The 21,539-nt window shown below is 43.1% G+C and overlaps 2 protein-coding genes and 1 long non-coding RNA gene across 28 annotated transcripts in view; 1 reads left to right on the top strand and 2 right to left on the bottom strand.

The window, feature by feature from the left end:
- DDHD2 (DDHD domain containing 2) overlaps window positions 1–1,110 on the bottom strand; it is a 45,754-nt gene extending 44,644 nt beyond the window's left edge. For all 25 annotated transcript variants that reach the window (XR_012416368.1, XR_012416367.1, XR_012416369.1 and 22 more), the window contains exon 1: window positions 836–1,110. Coding sequence is in view for 9 of the 25 variants with exons in the window: in XM_065518596.1 (XP_065374668.1) it covers window positions 836–891 (56 nt within the window). In the remaining 16 variants the exon portion in view is untranslated. The remainder of the gene's footprint in view (window positions 1–835) is intronic.
- On the top strand, window positions 328–20,620 carry LOC123575307 (uncharacterized). Its single transcript, XR_010576992.2, has 2 exons — window positions 328–1,034; window positions 20,564–20,620. It is a non-coding gene; the product is annotated as an uncharacterized lncRNA (long non-coding RNA).
- The window catches only part of BAG4 (BAG cochaperone 4), a 37,319-nt gene continuing 33,536 nt past the window's right edge, over window positions 17,757–21,539 (bottom strand). For both annotated transcript variants that reach the window (XM_005563100.4, XM_005563101.4), the window contains one exon: window positions 17,757–21,019. In XM_005563100.4, the coding sequence (XP_005563157.2) occupies window positions 20,534–21,019 (486 nt within the window). In that variant the 3' untranslated portion in view covers window positions 17,757–20,533. The remainder of the gene's footprint in view (window positions 21,020–21,539) is intronic.

The following is a 21,539-nucleotide window of genomic DNA, read 5'->3' as shown; positions in this document are numbered from 1 at the left end:
CCAGAATTACAGGACCACATGCTCGAAACTTGATTGCAACAAAAACATTTTACCCTAATTTCCAATCTAAATGTAGTTAAAGGCAGAAAATTTACTCCAAGTCAGCTGGGTCATGCCCTGTCCTAGTAACGCCAAGGTTTTGGGCTCCAGGCCCCTACCATTACACAACTAACAGAATCTTAAAATACAAAAAAAAATAAAACTACTCGCTTAGGAACCAATCATTTTTGATGGATCCTTGAAGTCATTAATGGGCGGTGGCACAAATTCGGAAAAGAAATCTAGCCCGGGGCCACGGTGCGCACGCGCACGCCCACTAGCAAAGCCAGAATCTCAGAGGAAAGGTAACGAGCGACCCCAAAAGCCTCCTCCCGCAGAGGCTGCTCTGACCAGCTGTTTCTACCTCTCCAACACTCCTTCCATTCGGCAATGACCAGCGCCGCAGGCACCAGAGGGACACTTCTAAGTTGCCCCGTAGGGCAGGGGGCAGGAGCGCATCTCACGCGGGCCCAGCGGGACGGTAGACGCCGGCTTTCGGCTCCATTGTCCTTTTCCCCGCACAGACTTACCTCAGCCACCTTGGCGCGCCCCTAGCCCCCGCGACCCTAGGCCCTGGCGCCCCGCTCCGGGCCCTCGGAGCTCGGGCTCAGGTTGTCCGCCCGCAGTCCCGCGACAGCAGCAGGACAGCCAGTGCAGACCACAGGGTAAACAAGGTTCACAGGGTGCCCAGGGTTCCCCCAGGCTAGGGGCTTCCGCATCCCGGCCCCGCAGCGCTGCACCGCCCACCGGCACCCAGCCCGGCCTCCCTCGGTCCAGCCGCCCGACGCGGACTCACCTGGCGGCCCCGCCACTCCTCAGGCTCTCCTGCCCTCCCTGAGGGGGACACGGCATGGCCCGGCCGCGGCCTTTACCCCAGCCCGGGCGGGGCGCGGCGGAGCAGGGCGGAACCTGCGGCCCAGCCGGGCTCGCGCCGAACACCAGGCGCCACGGCGCTCCCAGTAGGCGAGTAGCGGGCCCGGATGCCGGGCGAAAAGGTGAGGCGGCGGGGAGCGCGGCGCGCGACCGCGGGTGGGGCGCGCAGGGCCGCAGGGCACGGGTGGCAAGTGTCGCGAGAGGTGGAGGGATTCGCGCGAGACGTGGCTCCTCCTGCGGGCAGGGAGGTGCAGCGCCGGGCGGCGGGCGGCTGGCGGCTGAGGTCTAACTGCCAGGAAGAGTTTCGAGTGTCCGTGGCGGAAAGGGCTTCGAGGCGGCCCCTCACGTATGGGGCGGGAAAGTTGGCCTGATCCTCGTGATACGCTGCAGACCCTACTAGTGCGCCAGGGTCGTGTAGGGGACCACCGGACACAGGGACGCCGCGGCCCTGGGATCAGCGGAGTAGGGCGGAGGGCGCAGTCGCCCCGCTCTTTGCGTCTGTTTCTGGGTGCTGAGAACGGGTGTCACTGGCTTTTGCCAGGAAAAAAGGCTTTGGCCCCTCCTCCGTGCATTTATTATGATTTAGAGGTTACCAAAAAGGTATCCCTAAAAAGTGTGGTGGTGGCGCCTGGGTCAGAGCTACTCAGGAGGCTGAGGCTGGAGGATCGCCGGAGCCCACTGGTGCAGGTTGCATGAGCCCAGATGGCGCCACTGCACTCCAGCCTGGGTAACACTGCGCCACTAGTCTCTAAACAAACAGTAAAAAGTGTGTGTGTGTGTGTGTGTGTGTGTGTGTGTGTGTGTGTGTGTGTGTGTGTGTGTGTGTATTTAGAGGCAACCTTAAAGTGTGTGTGTGTGTGTGTGTGTGTGTGTGTGTGTGTGTGTATTTAGAGGCAACCTTAAAGTGTGTGTGTGTGTGTGTGTGTGTGTATTTAGAGGCAACCTTAACAGGATTTAAAAGATGCGTGTGTGTGTGTGTGTGTGTGTGTGTGTGTGTGTATTTAGAGGCAACCTTAACAGGATTTAAAAGATGCCAGGGAGGTTGGAGATGAGATACTGCTGTCCAAACAGGCAGACATAACTGAGGTGAAAAGTTGAAAGGGGCTGGGCGCAGTGGCTCACACCTGTAATCCCAACACTTTGGGAGGCCAGGAGTTAAAGACCAGCCTGGCCAACATGGTGAAATGCCATCTCTACTAAAAATATAAAAATTAGCCAGGGGTGGTGGCTCACGCCTGTAATTCCAGCTGCTTGGGAGGGTGAGGTGGGAGGATCACTTGAACCCGGGAGGCAGAGGTTGCAGTGAGCCAAGGTCACAGCCACTGCACTCCAGCCTGGGCAACAGAGGGAGACTCCATCTCAAAAAAAGAAAAAGAGAAATTTCCCGCAGTCATGAGGTCGAGTACAGGCCCTGCCCGACTCTCCTTAGTATTTCATTTTAATACCTTTTGGTATTAAAAATATATATATTTTCCTATTTTCTAACTAGATTATAGGGCAACGATTTCGGGAATTTTTTTTTTCAGTTTTTTTTTTTTTTTTTTTTTTTGATACGGAGTCTCACTATGTCGCCCGGATGGAGTGCAGTGGCGCAATCTTGGCTCACTCTCGGCTCACCGCAACCTCCGCCTCCCGCGTTCAAGCGATTCTCCTGCCTCAGCCTCCCTAGTAGCTGGGATTATAGGCATGCGCCACCACGCCTAGCTAATTTTTGTATTTTTGGTAGCGATGGGGTTTCACCCTGTTGGCCAGGATGGTCTCGATCTCTTGACCTCGTGATTCGCCCGCCTCGGCCTCCCAAAGTGCTGGGATTACAGGCATGAGCCACCTTGCCCGGCCTATTTCAGCTTTGTTCTTTCTTCAGAAACAGAAAAAGAAAACAACTTTTTATAACACATTTTTTTCTCTCTACAAATTAACAGCCACACACAAATATCCCCAACACCTTCCCTTCAAATTTATTACACTTAGAATAGTTTCTGCAAGGCCGGGCACGGTGGCTCACGCCTGTAATCTCAGCACTTTGGGAGGCCCAGGCAGTACGATTTAGCAAGGGGTGGAGCTAAAATCACGAACCCGCACAGTGTGACTTCAGAGCCTGCACCTAAGTAACTTGCCTAAAATCAGTCAAGTAAGTGACAGAACTGGAACTTTAATTTAGGTTCTCTATCTTCAAATCCTGTTGTAGCCTCTATACCGGCTGTTCTCAAATTTGGAGGGCTGTCTCAAAAAAAAAAAAAAAAAGTGGATTGCAATGTGTAGTTTGAAAATACATAAGTAAACTTTTCATATTCTGATACTATTAAAATCCATTGGTCTGTCTTGCAGTTTATTTTTGTTGTTTTGAGTAAAGTGAAAGCAAGTTTATTAAGAAAGTAAAGGAATAAAAGAATGGCCACTCCATAGGCAGAACAGCCTATCCTGCACTTTGAATGGATCTTTTTACCCATGTGTGACTTAAGCCATCATGTATTGGTCATTTGGGAAATACCAGTTCACTGAGCTATGCAGATCTTCTAAATGTTAATATATTTTATTATACTTTTTTTTTTTTAATTACTGATCTCATCAGAAAAGTCTTTAATATTGGGAAGCTGTCAAGCTCGGAGTAGCAGGTACAAGTTTTCCAATATTCTGCTTTTTCTTGACAGGTCAAATTTTATCATTGGCAACAAATGATAAATTGTCTTCCTTGAAATGGCAAGTCTCCTTTGTTTTCAAGTAAAGTTCTGCTAAATACTTACATACAAATAGCCATAGTTTGTCCCTTGTACTTTCAAATAAAAATGATGTTGCATGAAAAAAGAGCATCTAGTTCAGCTTCCAATTCAAATAGTCACTCAAGTTCTTTTTCTTCAAGACACCACCATCTTACTTTTGGTATGCAACAAAATGGTTGTATGGGCCACAGTGGCTCATGCCTGTAATCAAGCACTTTGGGAGGCTGAGGCTGGCGGATTGCATGAGTCCAGAAGTTTGAGACCATCCTGAGCAACATGACGAAACCCATCTCTTAAAAAAAAAAAAAAATTGGCCGGGCGCGGTGGCTCAAGCCTGTAATCCCAGCACTTTGGGAGGCCGAGACGGGCGGATCACGAGGTCAGAAGATCGAAACCATCCTGGCTAACACGGTGAAACCCCATCTCTACTAAAAAATACAAAAACTAGCCGGGCCAGGTGGCGGGCGCCTGTAGTCCCAGCTACTCGGGAGGTTGAGGCAGGAGAATGGCATAAAACCCCGGAGGCGGAGTTTGCAGTGAGCTGAGATCCGGCCACTGCACTCCAGCCTGGGCGACAGAGCGAGACTCCATCTCAAAAAAAAAAAAAAAAAAATTAGCTGAGCATGGTGGCACAGACCTGCAGTCCCAACTACTCAGAAGGCTGACATGGGAGAATGGCTTGAGCCCAGAAAGGGGAGGTTGCAGTGAGCCATAATCACGTCACTGCACTCCAGGCTGGGCAACAGAGCCAGACTCTGTCTCAAAAACAACAGGTTTTGTTCATAATTTTGTCATATAGAATGTGAAAAAGATGTGAACTAATGAGTTAAGAGTTAAGTAATCATTTTTACTGATTCATGAAGGGTATTCTTAAGCGAAACTGGCACTATTATTATTAATGCATGGCAGTCAAGAATACAATGACTGACAGTGAAATTTATTTCTACTGCCTTAATTTATGCTACAGTGTCCACACTCTTAGCATTGCTTTTGCATCAATAGTACAAACGTCAACCCAGCAAAAAGGGCAAATCATATCTTAGTATCACTATGAAAATAGTTTCAGGCCACGCGCAGTGGCTCACACCTGTAATCCCAGCACTCTGGCAGGCTGAGGCAGGCAGATACTTGAGGACAGGAGTTTGAGACCAGCCTGGCCAACATAGTGAAACTCCATCTCTACTAAAAATACAAAAATCAGCTGAGCATGGTGGGGGGCACCTATAATCCCAGCAACTCGGGAGGCTGTGGCAGGAGAGTTGCTTGGAGGCAGAGGTTGCAGTGAGCCAAAATTGTGCCACTCCAGCCTGGGCAACAGAGCAAGACTCCGTCTAAAAAAAACATACTTTCCACTTTGGGAGACTGAGGCGGGTGGATCATGAGGTCAGGAGATCGAGACCATCCTGGCCAACATGGTGAAACCCTGTCTCTACTAAAAATACAAAAATTAGCCAGGCATGGTAGCACGCATCTGTAATCCCAGTTACTTGGGAGGCTGAGGCAGGAGAATCACTTGAACCCGGGAGTTGGAGGTTGCAGTGAGCCAAGATTGCCACTGCACTCCAGCCTGGTGACAGAATGAGACTCTGTCTCAAAAAAAAAAAAAAACTTTTGGCCATGTGCGGTGGCTCACGCCTGTAATCCCAGCACTTTGGGAGGCACGGATCACCTGAGGTCGGGAGTTCGAGACCAGCCTGAACAACATGGAGAAACCCTATCTCTACTAAAAAATACAAAATTAGCCGGGCGTGGTCACGCATGCCTGTAATCCCAGCTACTAGGGAGGCTGAGGCAGGAGAATCGCTTGAACCCGGGAGGCAGAGGTTGCAGTGAGCGAAGATCGCACCATTGCACTCCAGCCTGGGCAACAGGAGCAAAACTCCGCCTCAAAAAAAAAAAAAATAGTTTCAAACTTGTTACACCTGCAAGAGTCTCTAAGACTCCCAGCATCCATAGACCACCCTTTGAGAACTGCCCTGGAGCTTGGAATACAAAAGTAACAATACAATACCTACCCCTGAAGGAGTTCAGTCTTAATAGTAGAGACAAACCATTAAACAAATAACTGTATCTTCAGTGCTATAACAGAGGCAGGTACTAGATAAATTAGTAGTTACAAAAAAGGGAGTAATCACATATCCTGACATAACAGAAATTCTCATTCTTGGTAGAATCCAAAAATCAGCTTTTTTTTTTTTTTTTTTTTTTTTTTTTTTTTGAGGTAGGATCTTATTCTGTTGCCCAGGCTGGAATGCAGTGGTACAATCATAGACTGAATTCCTAGGCTCAAAGCGATCCTGGGTTCAAGTGATCCTCCCACCTCAGCCCTCTAAGTAGCTAGGACTACAGGCATGTGCCACCATACCTGGTTAATTTTTTTTATTTTTTGAGATGGAGTCTCGCTCTGTCGCCCAGGCTAGAATGCAGTTGGTACAATCTCGGCTCACTGCAACCTCTGCCTCCCAGGTTCAAGCGATTCTCCCACCTCAGCCTCCAAATAGTTGGGACTACAGGTGTCCACCACAACGCCTGGCTAATTTTTGTATTTTTAGTAGAGATGGGGTTTCACTGTGTTGGCCAGGCTGGTCTCAAACTCCTGACCTCATGATACACCCGCCTTGGCCTCCCAAAATGCTGGGATTACAGGCCTGATCCACCACACCCGGCCGTACCTGGTAAATCTTAAAATTTTTCTTAACAGACAGGGTCTCACTACATTGCCCAGTCTGGTCTTGAACTCTACACTCAAGTGATCCTCACACTGTGGCCTCCTAGAGTGCTGGGATTACAGGCGTGAGCCACTGTGCCCAGCAGGAATCTGCATTTTAAATAGTTACCACACATGATCTGGATGCAAGTATTTGGGATCCACATAGTATACATTTTAGGTTCCCCAAAAATCTGTGTACATAGGTAGTTTCAGGCAAATAGGATATCTTACTGTGCCCCTTAAAAATAAAAACCCACAGCCGGGCTGGGTGGCTCACTCCTGTAAAAACTTTGGGAGGTGGAGGTGGGTGGATCACGAGGTCAGGAGATCGAAACCATCCTGGCTAACACAGTGAAACCCTGTTTCTAATAAAAATACAAAAAATTAGCTAGGCGTGGTGGTGGGCTCCTGTAGTCCCAGCTACTTGAGAGGCTGAGGCAGGAGAATGGTATGAACCTGGGAGGCTGAGCTTGCAGTGAGCCGAGATCGCGCCACTGCACTCCAGCCTGGGTGACAGAGCGAGACTCTGTCTTAAAAATAATAATAAATAATAAAAACACACTTAATGTTACTGGCTGTTGTCTGTGGTTGTGTATCAGCCTTTTACCAGATAAGCCTTAACAGGTAAAATGTAAAACAATCTCTACTTTTTCCCTTTCAATGTTCTAGTGCAAGAGGCAGCAAATTTTTTTCTGTAAAGGGCCAGATAAATTCTTTAGGTTTTGTAGGCCATAAGGCTCTGTCACAACTAATCACTTCACCTGTTGCATCACTAAAGCAACCAGAGAGGAGATGTAAACTGATACATGTGGCTGTGTCCCAGTAAAGTGCAGGCAGGGGTTTAATTTGATCTCAGGTAGTAGCTTGCTGACCCCATGCTCCCTAGTGCAGAAGATAATGCTAATGGCCAGTAAGTTGTCTGAAGAGCAAAACCAAGAATGTAGGGGTCATAAACAACTGAATCTTATATCTAAAGCTGGAATCATTGTTTTTAGAGGCAGAAGTCCTCAATCTGAGATTGACACCTAGGCATCCAGAGTGAAGAAAACTTCACAGTTGTCTCTGATGCTGACTATAAAATAACAAGACCAGGGCTTTGGGCTCTGACAGCGATTTTCAAACTTTCACCGCTCACTGCAGCTTCGACCTCCCAGGCTCAGATGATCCTCCCACCTCAGCCTTCCAAGTAGCTGAGACCACAGGTGTGCACCACCACATCCAGAGAATTTTTTTGTTATTTGTAGAGACACGGTCTTACTATGTTGCCCAGACTGGTCTCAAACTCCTGGGCTCAAGCGATCCTCCCACTTTGGCCTCCCAAAGTGCTGGGATTACAGGCATGAGCCACCATGCCCAGCCCTAAGGAGGTTCTTAAAATGTAGATTTTCAGATCCAACATGATCTGAAACATAGATTCAGAAACACAGATTAAAACGTAGATTTTCAGAATCCAACAAGATTCTGATTTGACTAGAACATTTAATCAGAGGGGTCCCTATTGTGATGGTTAATTTTAGGTGTCAGCTTGACTAGATTAAGGAATACCTAGAGAAATGGTAAAACATTACTTCTGGGTGTGTCTGTGATGTGTCTTTGAGGGTGTTTCCAGAAGAGATTGGCATGTGAGGTGGTGAACAGACCTCTCTAAAGGCACAGAAGATGTGAAGATAACTTTGTGTCCCATGTGAATGCTCACCAAAGGGTGACCTCCGCAGAAGAGAACTTTAATAACCAAGTAGAAAGGATGACCTATTCTGTGTATACTAGTCAGCCTCTGGCCCCTGCCACCCCTTGTCATTGCCCAGCCACCCCTGTCATTGCTCATGAAGAAACTGGCCATGGTAGCAGGCATAAATGTTTTGCATGGCTCAGCAACATGGACTCCCACTCACCAAGGCTGACCTGGCTATGGCTACCTCTGAGTGCTCAATCTGACAGCAACAGAGACCAGCACTGAGCCCCTGCTTATGGCACCATTACCTGGGGTGATCAGACAGCCACCTGGTGGCAGGCTGATTACACTGGAAGGCTTCCATCAGGGAAGGGGCAATGTTTTGCTCTTACTGGAATAGACACTGAATAGGATTTGCATTCCCTGCCCATAATGCTTCTGCCAAAACCATCATCCCTAGATTTACAGAATGCCTTATCCACTGTCATAGTATTCCATACAGCAGTGCTCTGACCCAGCAGTGCTCTGACTCACTTCACAGCCAAGAAAGTGTGAAAATGGGCTCATGCTCATGGAATTCACTGGTCTTACCATGTTCCCCACCATCCTGAAGCAGCTGGCTTGACAGAGTGGTGAAATGGCCTTTTGAAATCACGGTTACAGCACCAGCTAGGTGGTAATACTTGGCAGGACTGGGACAACCTATAGGTGCTCTGAATCGGCATCCAGTATATGGAACTGTTTCTCCCATAGCCAGGATTCATACATCCAAGAATCAAGGGGCAGAAATGGGAGTGGCACCACTTACCATTATCCCTAGTGACCCACTAGCAAAATTTTTGCTGCCTATTCCCAAGACTTTATGCTCTGCTGGCAGGTCTTAGTTCCGCAGGGAGGAATGCTGCCACCAGGAGCCACGATTCCACTGACCTGGAAATTCAGACCGACACCCAGCTACTTTGGGCTCCTCATGTATCTGAGTCAAAACGCCAAGAAGGGAATTACTATGTTGTTGGGGTGACTGATCCAGACTACTAAGGGGAAATTGTCCTATTACTCCCTAGTGAAAGTAAGGAAGAGTAAGTGGGGAATACGGGAGATGCCTTAGGGCATCTCTCAGTATTACCATGCTCCGAGATTAAGGTCTGTAGGAAACTACAACACCCCAATCTAGGCAGGACTACAAATGGCCCAGACTCTTCAGGAATGAAGGTTTGGGTCGCCCTGCCAGGTAAAGAACCACAACAACCATCTAAGGTGCTTGCTGAAGGCAAAGGGAATACAGAATAAGGGTTTTAGCTGGTACTTATAGCTAACTTATTCTACAAATGGGCAGTAGTAGTTATAAATACCAACTAAAACCATGTTACAGAAACAAAGACTGTTTCATTAAGAAACAGTCACATACAGGCTAGGTGCGGTGGCTCATGCCTGTAATCCCAACACTTTGGGAGGCCAAACTGAGCGGATCACTTGAGGCCAGGAATTTGAGACCAGCCCAGCCAACATGGTGAAACCCTGTCTCTACAAAAAAAAATAATAATAACAATAATAAAATAAGAACAAAAATTAGCCAGGTGTGGTGGCACACACCTGTAATCCCAGCTACTCGGGAGGCTGAGGCAAGAGAATCGCTGGAACCTGGGAGGTGGAGGTTGTAGTGAGCCAAGATCATGCCACTGCACTCCAGCCTGGACGACAGAGTGAGACCCTGTGTACTAGCCTGTTCTCATACTGCTAGTAAAGACATACCCGAGATGGTAATTTATAAAGGAAAGCAGTTTAATTGACTCACAGTTCAGCATAGCGGCTGCGGCCTCAGAAAACTTCCCATCGTGGCAGAAGGGGAAGCAAATACGTCCTTCTTCACGTGTCATCAGCAAGAGGTGCCAAGCAAAAGGAGTAAAAGCCCCTTACAAAACCATCAGATCTCATGAAACCTCACTATCACGAGAACAGCAGCATGGGGGTAACTGCCCCCATGATTCAATTACCTCCCACTGGGTCCCTCTCATGACACATGAGGATTATGGGAACTACAATTGAAGATGAGATTTGGGTGAGTACACAGCCAAACCATATCACTCTGTATCAAAAAAAAGTCACATGTGTATATTTATTTATACACACACACACACATACTTTTTTTTGAGACAGGAGCTCCCTGTCACCCAGGCTGCAGTGTAGTGGCATGATCACAGCTCACTGCAGCCTTGACCTCCCAGGCTCAAGTGATCTTCCCACCTCAGACTCCCAAAGTGCTGGGAGTACAGGTGTGAACCACTGTACCCAGCCATATGCATATATTGAGCAATATCTGTTTTCATTCCTTATTTCTTTATAATACAACATAAGACATATTGACTTTACATCAATATTTAAGTATTGTTAATTTTACATCATAGTATTTAAGTTATGGGATATCAGGAAGAGTAAACATCACCCAAGAACTTCACCTTCTCTTCTCGGGATGGGATTAATGCATTTCTGATTGTACATAGGATAGTTGTGTCATGGTAGGCAGAAATAATACCTTGCTATTATCTTTGAGATTAAATATTGCTTAAGGAGATGCATATGGGTGCCAAGATGATAAGAGGTGGACTTGTGATGCTTAATTTTAGGTGTCAACTTGACTGGATTAAGGAATACCTATAGAAATGGTGAAGCATCACTTCTAGGTGTGTCCATGAGGGTGTTTCTGGAGGAGATTGGAATGCGAGTCTGTGGATTGAGTGGGGGAAGATCAATGTAGGAAGGCAACATCCAATCACTGGGGTCTCAGAACAAAGAAGACAGAGAAAAGGGCCAGGCGCGGTGACTCATGCCTGTAATCCCAGCACTTTGGGAGGTGAGGTGGATGGATCACCAGGTCAGGAGTTCGAGACCAGCCTGACCAACATGATGAAACCCGGTCTCTACTAAAAATACAAAAATTAGCCAGGCATAGGGGCATGTGCCTGTAATGCTAGCTACTCAGGAAGCTGAGGAGAATCACTTGAACCCAGGAGGCAGAGGTTGCAGTGAGCCGAGATCAGTCACTGCACTCCAGCCTGGGTGACAGAGCGAGACTCCATCAAAAAAAAAGAAAAAAGAAAAAAGAAAAGAAAAGGAAGGAAGGAAGGAAGGAGAGAGAAAAGAAAGAGAAAAGGGAATTTCTTCTCTCCCTCTCTGTCTCTCCTGGAGCCTGAGACACTCTTCTGACCTTGGACATTAGAACTCCAGGACTTGCACCAGCAGCCTCACATGTTCTCAGATGGAATTACACCATTGGCTTCCCTGGTTCTGAGACTTTCACACTTGGACAGAGCCATGCTACTGGCATCCCAGGGTCTCCAGCTTGCAGATGGCATGTCCTGGGACTTCTCAGCCTCCATAATCATATGAGCTAATTCCCTAATAAATCCCCTGTCATCTATCTGTCTACACTGTTAGTCCTGTCTCTCTGGAGAACTCTAAGGAAATTAATCTATACTTTAATCAAGAATATGCAGGCTACAGCTGTGAGGCAAGATGCTTTGAATCAGGAAACAAGAAGACTTGAGCTTTCAGCTGTACCATTTACTGATGAAGTAAGAATGTTAGAATTAGAAGAAACCAATTAGAGACATCCAGGGTGATGTTATCTTCCAGTCCAAACTCAATGGTTTTTAGAAGCTCAAAAACCATTGGAGGTTTCCAACAAGCCAAAGTTTCCTCTCAGCTAGGGTTGCCAGACTGAGCAAATGTAAATGTAGCAAATGGAAATATAAAATGTAAAATGTTTAGGAAAACACAGGAGAAAATCTCTAGCAACTAGGGGTAAGCAATGAGTTCTTAGAGACTTGACACCAAAAGCTCCATGCTTTAAAGGAAAAAATGATAAACTGGACATCATTGGAATTAAAAACTTTACTCTGTGAAAGACCCTCTTAAGAGGATGGAAAGACAAGCTACAGACTGGGATAAAATTTTTGCAAACTATGTATCTGATGAAAGTCTAGTATCTAGAAAACAAAGAACTCTCAAAACTCATTAATGAAAAGGCAAAAAAAAAAATTGAGCTAAATCTTGGTTTCTACTATCATTCTTCAATTAGAGGACGCAGGACTCATTGAAGAAATAACTGATTCTTGGACTGGAACAGGAAAAATACAGGATGAACCTGGAGCATCTCATAGTAGCAGAAAGTTTAGAAGGGCTTAAAAAAAAAAAAAAAAAAAAACACAAAACAATGGGTATGTGTCAGAAGGATAATGGAATCAATGGAAAGAGCTTCCAGTGGCCTAAGTGGAACAATTAGAGCAATAAAATGAATAAGGCAGCATTAGAGCATAACCCAAAGTATAAAATAAATATCCATGAGTCCATACTCAATAAATAAGAGATTAGGCCAATCTTCCTTGTAGGGAAATTCCAAATAATTTACATAGATATTCCACTCCCAAGAAGATGAAGAATAAGTTCCACACTCCTTAAGTGTACAGCTGTGTCTACTGACTTTCTTCCAGAGTATAGTGTGAAAAATGGACAAAAAAGAGTATAGTGAAGAAGTCTGACCAACACTACCTCAGCCAGGTGATTAAGGTTAATGTTAACAGTACAAGTCATGTTGATAGCATATGCCCTTGATATGATTGATGAGAAGGGTAAGTCGCCTCTGTGGTCTTCCTCCCTAAAACCCATAGCCCCCATCTAATGATGAGAAAAACAGACAAATCCCAATAGAGAGATGTCCTAAAAAGTACTTTGCCCGTACTCATCTAAACTGTCAAGGTCATCAAAAACAAGGAAAGCCTAAGAAAGTGTCACAGCCAAGAGGCCCCTAATGAGACATGATGACCAAATGTAAGGTGGTATCCTGGATGGAATCTCAGAAGAGAAAAGGGATATTAGGTAAAAACTGAGAAAACTAAATAAAGTATGGCCTTTTGATAGTAAGAATCAGTATTGATCCATTATGACCGATGCACAACACTGAGTTAAGGTGTTAATAGGGGAAACTGGGTGAGGGGCATATGGGAATTCTCTGTAGTATCAAGTATCATCACAGTTTTTCTGTAAGACTAAATTATCCTAAAAGTAAAAGTTCATTAAAATAAACCTATTTAGGCCGGGCGCGGTGGCTCACGCCTGTAATCCCAGCACTTTGGGAGGCCGAGGCGGGCGGATCACAAGGTCAGGAGATCGAGACCATGGTGAAACCCCGTCTCTACTAAAAATAGAAAAAATTAGCCGGGCGCAGTGGCGGGCGCCTGTAGTCCCAGCTACTCGGGAGGCTGAGGCCGGAGAATGGCGTGAACCCGGGAGGCGGAGCTTGTAGTGAGCCGAGATTGCGCCACTGCACTCCAGCCTGGGCGACAGAGCGAGACTCCGTCTCAAAAAAAAAAAAAAATAATAAAAATAAAAAAAATAAACCTATTTAGAAAATAGGCAGAATACTTGCAATATATTTCACAGAAAAGAATATACAGATCACAAATTAGCACATGAAAAGATGTTCAACATCATTAACAATTAGAGAAATGCAAGTTAAACAACAATGACATATCAAAACACACCTATCATTATGGCCAAAATAAAAAATAGTGATAATACCAAATACTGGCAAGGATACAGAGAAACTCATACATTGCCTGTGAGAATATAAAATGGTATAGCCACTCCAGAAAAATACGGCAGTTTCTTTAAAAATTATACGTGCAACTAAACTAAGACCCAGAACTGCACTCCTAGGCATTATTTCATTTCATAAGAAATGAAATAGACGGAGTCTTGCTGTGTCGCCAGGCTGGAGGATCACTTGAGGCCAGGGATTTAGGATTAACCTGGGCAACATAGTCAGATCCTGTCTCTAAAAAAAGGTGTGTGTGTGTGTGTGTGTGTGTGTGTGTGTGTGTTTTGAGACGGACTCTCGCTCTGTCACCAGGCTGGAGTACAGTGGTGCGATCTCAGCTCACTGCAGCCTCCGCCTCCTGGGTTCAAGGGATTCTCGTGTCTCAGCCTGAGTAGCTGGGATTACAGTCATGTAGCACCACACCCAGCTAATTTTTGTATTTGTAGTAGAGACAGGGTTTCATCATGTTGGCCAGGCTGGTCTTGAACCCTGACCTCATGATCTGCCCACCTCAGCCTCCCAAAGTGCTGGGATTACAGGCGTGAGCCACTGCAACCAGCCAAAAGTTTGGTTTTTTTCTTTGTTTGTTTTGAGACGGAGTCTCGGTCTGTCACCCAGGCTGGAGTGCAGTGGTGTGATCTCAGCTCACTGCAAGCTCCACCTCCAGGGTTCACACCATTCTCCTGCCTCAGCCTCCCAAGTAGCTGGGACTACAGGAGTCCACCACCACACCTGGCTAATTTTTTGTATTTTTAGTAGAGATGGAGTTTCACCGTGTTAGCCAGGATGGTCTCAATCTCCTGACCTTGTGATCCGCCCATCTTGGCCTCCCAAAGTGCTGGGATTACAGGCGTGAGCCATTGCACCCAGCCAAGTTTTTTTTTTTTTTTTTTTTTTTTAAATGATAGAAGAGGCGGGGCATGGTGGCTCATGCCTATAATCCCAGCACTTCGGGAGGTGGATCACTTGAGGTCAGGAGTTCAAGATCAGCCTGGCCAGCATGGTGAAACCACATCTCTACTAAAAATACAAAAAATTAGCTGGTGTGGTGGTGGGTCCCCATAGTCCCAGCTACTCAGGAGTCCAAGGCAGGAGAACTTCTTGAACCTGGCAGGTGGAGGTTGCAGTGAGCTGAGATCATACAACTGCACTCCAGCCAGGGTGACAGAGTGCGAGTCTTTCTCAAAAAAAAAAAGAAAGAAAGAAGAAGGAAAAAAAGATGGAAGAAATGTAAAACACAATGTTTTAGAAGTTAGAAGAAAAAGCTTGCCAGGCATGGTAGCTCATGCCTGTAATCTTAGCACTTTGGGAAGCCAAGGTGGGTGTATCGCTTGAGCCCAGGGAGTTCAAAACCAGCCTGGGCAACTTGGTAAAACCCTGTCTCTACAAAAAAATACAAAAAGAAGTAGTCAGTTTTGACGGTGTGCACCTGTATCCCAGTTACTCAGGAGGCTGAGGCAGGATGATCAATTGAACCAGGAAGGCAGAGGTTGCAGTGAGCAGAGATTGTGCCCCTGAACTCCAGCCTGGATGACAGAATGAGACCCTGTCACACAAAAAATAAAAATAAAAGAAGATAAAGTTGTATAAATCTACAAAGTACCACAAAAAGGCAAAACGTTTAAAAAACAAAAAACAGAAAACATAAAATTAAAGAACCAGTCTGAGGCCTACAGTCAAAACAGTAGTAATTCTAGAAAGTAAATATCAGAGAAGACTGGGATGGAGGAAAGAGGGAAATTAACAAACAAACAAAAAATCAAAAAATTTCACAGGACTTAATGGTATGAGTTTCCAGAATGAAATGGCTCCAGCAAAATGGATAAAAATGGCCCTACAACAAAGATACTCTTAGGAAATTTCAGAACAGTGGGCCCCCCCTCAAAATTCTATAAGCTTCTAGATAAAAATATCAGGTTTTATACAAAGGATCTGGAATCAGAATGGCATATGCTTCTAAACAGCAGTTCTGGAATCTACAAGACAACATAACAATGCCTTTAAAATCCTTAAGATAATCATTTCCTAAAATTCTATACCCAGCCAAACTATCAATCCATTGGCTAGGTGGAACAGACATTTTCAAATACACAAGATCAAAATAAATTATTTCCCATGCACCCTTTTCCAGGAAGCACCTGGAGAATATGCTCCACCAACATGAGGGAATAAACAAAAAGAGAAAGACATAGGATATGAAAAACAGAAAACCAAAAGAAGAGACAAAAAGAATTCCCAGGATGACCCTATGTACTATGCCAGGAACATACTAGTTTTCCAATCAGAAGAGTTCAGGATAGACTTCTTCAGAAGTTTGAAATTGATAAAATATTTATTTTTTATATATATATAAAAATATATATATTTAAACATTTAAAATATATAAATATATATTTAAATTAATATATTATATATTATATATAAATATAATATTTTAAATTAATATATATTATATATATTAATGGCCAGGGTGATCTCCTGACCTCAAGTGATCTACCCACCTCAGCCTCTCAAAGTGCTAGGATGACAGGCGTGAGCCACCGTGCCCTGCCAATATTAATAATTTTTAATCATTTTTTATTTATCTTAATTTTTAATTTTTTTAAAAAATAGAGACGAGGTCTCACTATGTTGCCCAGGTTGGTCTTGAACTCCTGGGCTCAAGCAATCCTCCTGCCTTGGCCTCCCAAAGTGCTGGGCATACAGGCATGAGCCACCATGCCTGGCCTTGTCTGAGCATCTTGAGAGACTTAGACAACTGAGAGAAGGGAGATAAGCAAACAAAACAAATATGACAGATGATTAATTCCAGGGAAAACAAGTTGTTAGGAAAGGAAATCAGGTTACTATACAGCTAAACTCTGCTTAGCATTTACATAGTCAGGATAATGTACAATGAAACTACCAAATAAGTATATTGAGGCCAGGTGTGGTAGCTTGGGAGGCCAAGGAGGGAGGATCACTTGAGCCCAGCCAGGCATTTGAGACCAGCGTGGGTAACATGGCAAGACTCCATCTCTACAAAAAATTACAAAATTAGCCAGGTGTGGTAATGCATGCCTCCCAGCTACTGGGGAGGCTGAGGCAGGAGGATCCCTTGGGCCCAGGAATTTCAGGCAGTAGTGAGCTGAGAGCGTGCCATTGCACTCCATCCTGGGTGACAGAGTAAGACCCTGTCTCCAAAAAAAAAAAAATATATATATATAAAGAGAGAGAGAGAGACAGAGACAGAGAGAGACAGAGAAACCTGGCCAGGCACGGTGACTCACACCTGTAATTCCAGCACTTTGGGAGGCCAAGGTGGGCAGATCACCTGAGGTCAGGAGTTTGAGACCAGCCTGGCCAACATGATGAAACCCCACCTCTACTAAAAATACAAAAATTAGCCAGGTGTGGTGGCACACGCCTGCAATCCCAGCTACTTGGGAGGCTGAGGCAGGAGAATGGCTTGAACCTGGGAGGTGGAGGTGCAGTGAGCCAAGATCATGCCATTGCACTCCCACCTGGGTGACAAAGCAAGACTCCATCTGAAAAAAACATAAAAACTCAATTGAAGCTGGTTGAGGTGGCCCATGCCTGTAGTCCCAATTACCTGGGAGGCTGAGGCAGGAGGATCACTTGAACCCAGGAGTTTAAGACCAGCATAGCAAGACTCTGTCTCTAAAAACAAAATTTTCTGATTAACAAAAGAAAAACTCAATTGAAAGTGGTTGCCTTTAGAGAAGGAAAAATGGGGGTGGGATCAGGAGAATGCTGCCTTTCATAGAACTGACTTTTTAAACTCGTAACTTCTACGAATTGAGGTAAATGCCTCACTTTTTTAAAAAAAAGAAGTAAAAAAAAGTAAAGTTGTAAAAGAAAAGCTCTATCAATGATCCATCCCCCAAAAACTTTTTTCATGCCTATTTAATCTATATTCTTCAAAATTTTTTTAACCTGCCTACCTTTAATGGTATTATTTACATTAACCAACTAAAGAACTGTTTTCAAAACCCCATTTGTAAAATCATTTAAAAGAATTCTGCACCAACATGTGGAGACACCTATAATCCAACCCCCATATACTTCATTAGGGCTTATTTGTTTAAACATTTACATTGGCATTCAATACTTGGAAAAAAAAAAAAGAAAAGAAAAAAAACATAGTTGTGTTTATCATGCCAGGACTGGGTAACTTTATTCAAGACTTTGACAAAATGATCCCCAAAGTAATATAAATGTAGACACTTTAAAAAGTCCAGATGCGAAATTTCAAGAAAACTTTGAATTCAATCCAAAGTCAGTATTAAGTCAAAAGTTGAACCAGTTCTACAAATTATAAATACTATTTTCCTTCTTAAGTTCATATATTTTCTGAGATAGATTACCAACTTAGTTTTCTTTGATATTGGTATTTGGAATAATTTTAACATGATTTAACATTTTTAAGTTCTAAATCTATACTTGTCCTGAATATCTTATTATAGTTAAAAATATAAATCCAGAAGTGACAACTCTTCCTTACAGAATAATTCCAATAATAAATGTAGAAGGATTGAGAGAAATAGAAAATCACCATTAGAACACCACAGTAGTAACTGCCACAAGCAAGATCTGCCAATGGATAGTAAAATGAGCAAAAGTTTAAGCAGAAACGGGACATTTGCATAGTCTCAGGGTATCTCCAGCAAATATTCAATAATTACAAGGAAAACACAGTAAGTTTACAGTAGCAAATCCTAGCAGACACCACCTTAGCATAGTGATCAAGGTTAACAACACCGGAAATACATTACAACATCAGGTATCCCCTGTTATGATACACTGTCACAGACTGGAAGACGGGACTTAGACATGACAGCTAAATGCAAGGCTGGGTCTTGGAACAGTAAAATGACATTAGTGAAAAGACTGAAATCTCTACTTTTTAAACTTTCTACTTTAGTTAGTATTATATCAAGGTTAATTTCTTAATTTTGACAAATGTTCTATTGTTATGTAAGATGTTAATATAAGGGCAAGGTGGGTGCAGAGTATACAAGAACTCTACTATTTTTACAACTCTTCTGTAAGTCTGAAATTATCTCAAAAGCTTAAAAAATAACTGTTAGAAAACATACATGTATATGTGCATAACATGTACATATATATAAATCAAGACTTCATGGAAATTGGCATCTTGGGCACTCAGTCAGTAAAAGAGTAGTGTTCTCTTCTGAATTATTCATTGTCTTACTGGTAACTTAGCTTTAAGGTCCTCCCCCTTCTAGACTTTTAATCTCAAGTATAAATTTCCATTTTCATAGAAAAGCCTTTTTTAAACATTCCTATATTAGGCCAAAAATAAAATCCTAGAATAAAATTATCACCATATTATCTTATAAAATCACTCATCCCAACCATAAGACCCAGCCAGTATTTTTACTACATTTCTTCTCATTTAATATGTTTGTATTGGTTTGGTTTGGTTTATGAGTGGAGACAGCTAATATATTTAGTATTTACTCATAGGCCTGACAGTCTAAGGGAAAAAAATTATCACTTGGGTATCTTATGAAGAAACAGCTGTTTTTCCAAGAACCAATATGGTGTACTCACCTCAGACATAAAAAGTTATTTACCAAGTCTCTTCTATCTAACAGCATAGAGCTACCCAATCAAGGCCAACAAAGACCCTTTCAATATCCTTTTCTTAAATTTGGCTCTAAAATGACTGTTAATAATGGTAATAAATGTCTTTTTATTAAACAGGCAATTTTATCTTACGCAATTTAGGGAAATAAACATAAAATCTACTTTTAAATGAAGAAAATAATAATTTCTCACTTTAACTATGGCTGATTCATTCCCTGAGCATGAATCCCCTTTTACCCTCATTGTTTTTAACTATAAACTGAGCTGAAATCTGCTCACAGGTGAAACTAATATTTTAGATGGAGAATAATATTACCAAGTAATCATATTTATTACTTTTTGTAGTCATTATTTCTACTCACTGTGGCATTTAATGTTTCATCTATATCTCTCTATCACAATGCCCTCTATAGAAGCAGCAATAGTGAAAACATAATTACACTTTGGGGGGAAAAAAAAAACAGGTAATTTTTAAGTGGATCTTTATCTAAATACAATAAAAAAGCAATAAAGAAAAATGTCTGTAAAATTTTCATTTTATGTCAATGCCATTTCCAAATTCACCTTCCACTACTACCATGAACAGCAGAAGTGGTTTAAAAAAAAAACAAAAAAACTCTAACCTAACGATCTATACAAAAAGGGAGACAATTTACTCACTACACATTGCAGTATATTCAAGTGGTGAAAAGATATAAATTCTTTCAGAACTGTCATACCATCTGGCTGTCAATATAGTCTCTTGAATAATTATATTAAACATATTACTACAAAATGTACCAAGAAGTAGAGAATAATGCTATATTTGTGAACTGCAAATAAAACAAAACAGAATTCCAAGAAGGCTAAAGTCTAAGCTATAATTACACATGAAGTGTATTTTGAAAGCAGTCACAATGTACAAAAATGGGACAAGATATCCAGATGTTTAAAAAAAACATCCTGTTTGTCTTAGATTATATCCAGTTTCATCTGGTAGGTTTCTGATAAGCCTGTTACGTGAAGTGTGTTTCCCTCCTGCTGATAAGAAGCAGCTTGCAGATATCCATAAATTTTTTAAGGAGTGAGTCTACTTGGCAATATTGGTAACTCCATAGTTTCCTATTACATTCATTCGTCTGAAAACTGAAAACAACTCAAGACTAAAATATTCTTCCATTCCTTTTCCAGTTTTTCAAGTATAAAATCAAAGGAAAGTTGGAATGTATTGCTTCTTGTCACCAACAGGCATTTCAAAAAGAGGGTAATTAACCAAATCAAGTGTTCTTTGGTCAAGTTAGTAACAGGCTTCCACTTTGTTCTAAATCCTTTCATAATCCTTTTTTTTCTAATTTTTCCAGTATGGCCTGAATCTTACAAACAGCCTCTTTTCTGGCCTGCCGTACAGAGTCCTGGCCCCCAGTTTCAACTGAATCCAGTTCCAAAAGTTCCTTGGTTAGCATTTCTTCCAGAAGCCAGTATGCTTTGTCTGTCTTTTTTCCTACAAATTCTTCTACTTCTTGTTCAAGATACTGGACCTTCTCCAGCACATGTATGATTTTTTTAATACTTGGAGGAGTACTTTCATCTGAAGGTACACGTTCTTCAGGAAGACTGCTACTTTGATCTTGATTATTGGGATGGTCACTGGTGGCATCACCATACAGCTGAGGCTCAGCACTATACTGGACTTGGCAATCCAAAAGATCCGAATCATCATTGTTCACTGTCCCCGAGGATTCGTACTGATGGACACTGCAAGGAAAGTTGTGCCGGTTCATGCTTTGCTCTGATTGGCTATAGGGATATGAAGAATCCTTGGAGTGGAAGAGCGAAAAGAGGAAAAGAGCTGTTTTAATGGGAATCCATCAACATCAAATTTGTTAGCCCACATCTTTCACTTGACCAGAAAGGTACATGAAAAGATTCCCTAACAATAAAATTGGACCCTCTACTTAATCATTTGCAAAAAACACAGTCCTGAGAAGATAAAAGGGAGTGTGCCCTGTCAGACAAAAGGTACCAAATTTCTGAGTTATAATGGCTGGAACCTGCCCTGTGGCAGGTCCATCACCATGAGCACCTCATAATCCATCCTGTGACCTAACCAATAAGAATTAGTTTTTCCCCTAAAAGGTTAAAAACCTCAAGCAAGATCTTGAAAAGGAAGACAGCCACAGTGATAATGTTCAAGTCTGTGGTTTAAATACAAGCTCATACTGCAGATACTTCACATTGGTTTTGTCTTCTGTTCATAGATTATTTGAAGTAGTAAAATGCAGTCTTTGCATTTAACATTTAGAATTCTAACAAACAGAAAATGTGTATCTTTCTGTC

Source organism: Macaca fascicularis, chromosome 8 (genome assembly GCF_037993035.2).
Source record: "Macaca fascicularis isolate 582-1 chromosome 8, T2T-MFA8v1.1".
NCBI lineage: Eukaryota > Metazoa > Chordata > Mammalia > Primates > Cercopithecidae > Macaca > Macaca fascicularis.
Note: the sequence above shows the minus strand (reverse complement) of the source record. Positions and strands in the feature narration are given on the sequence as shown.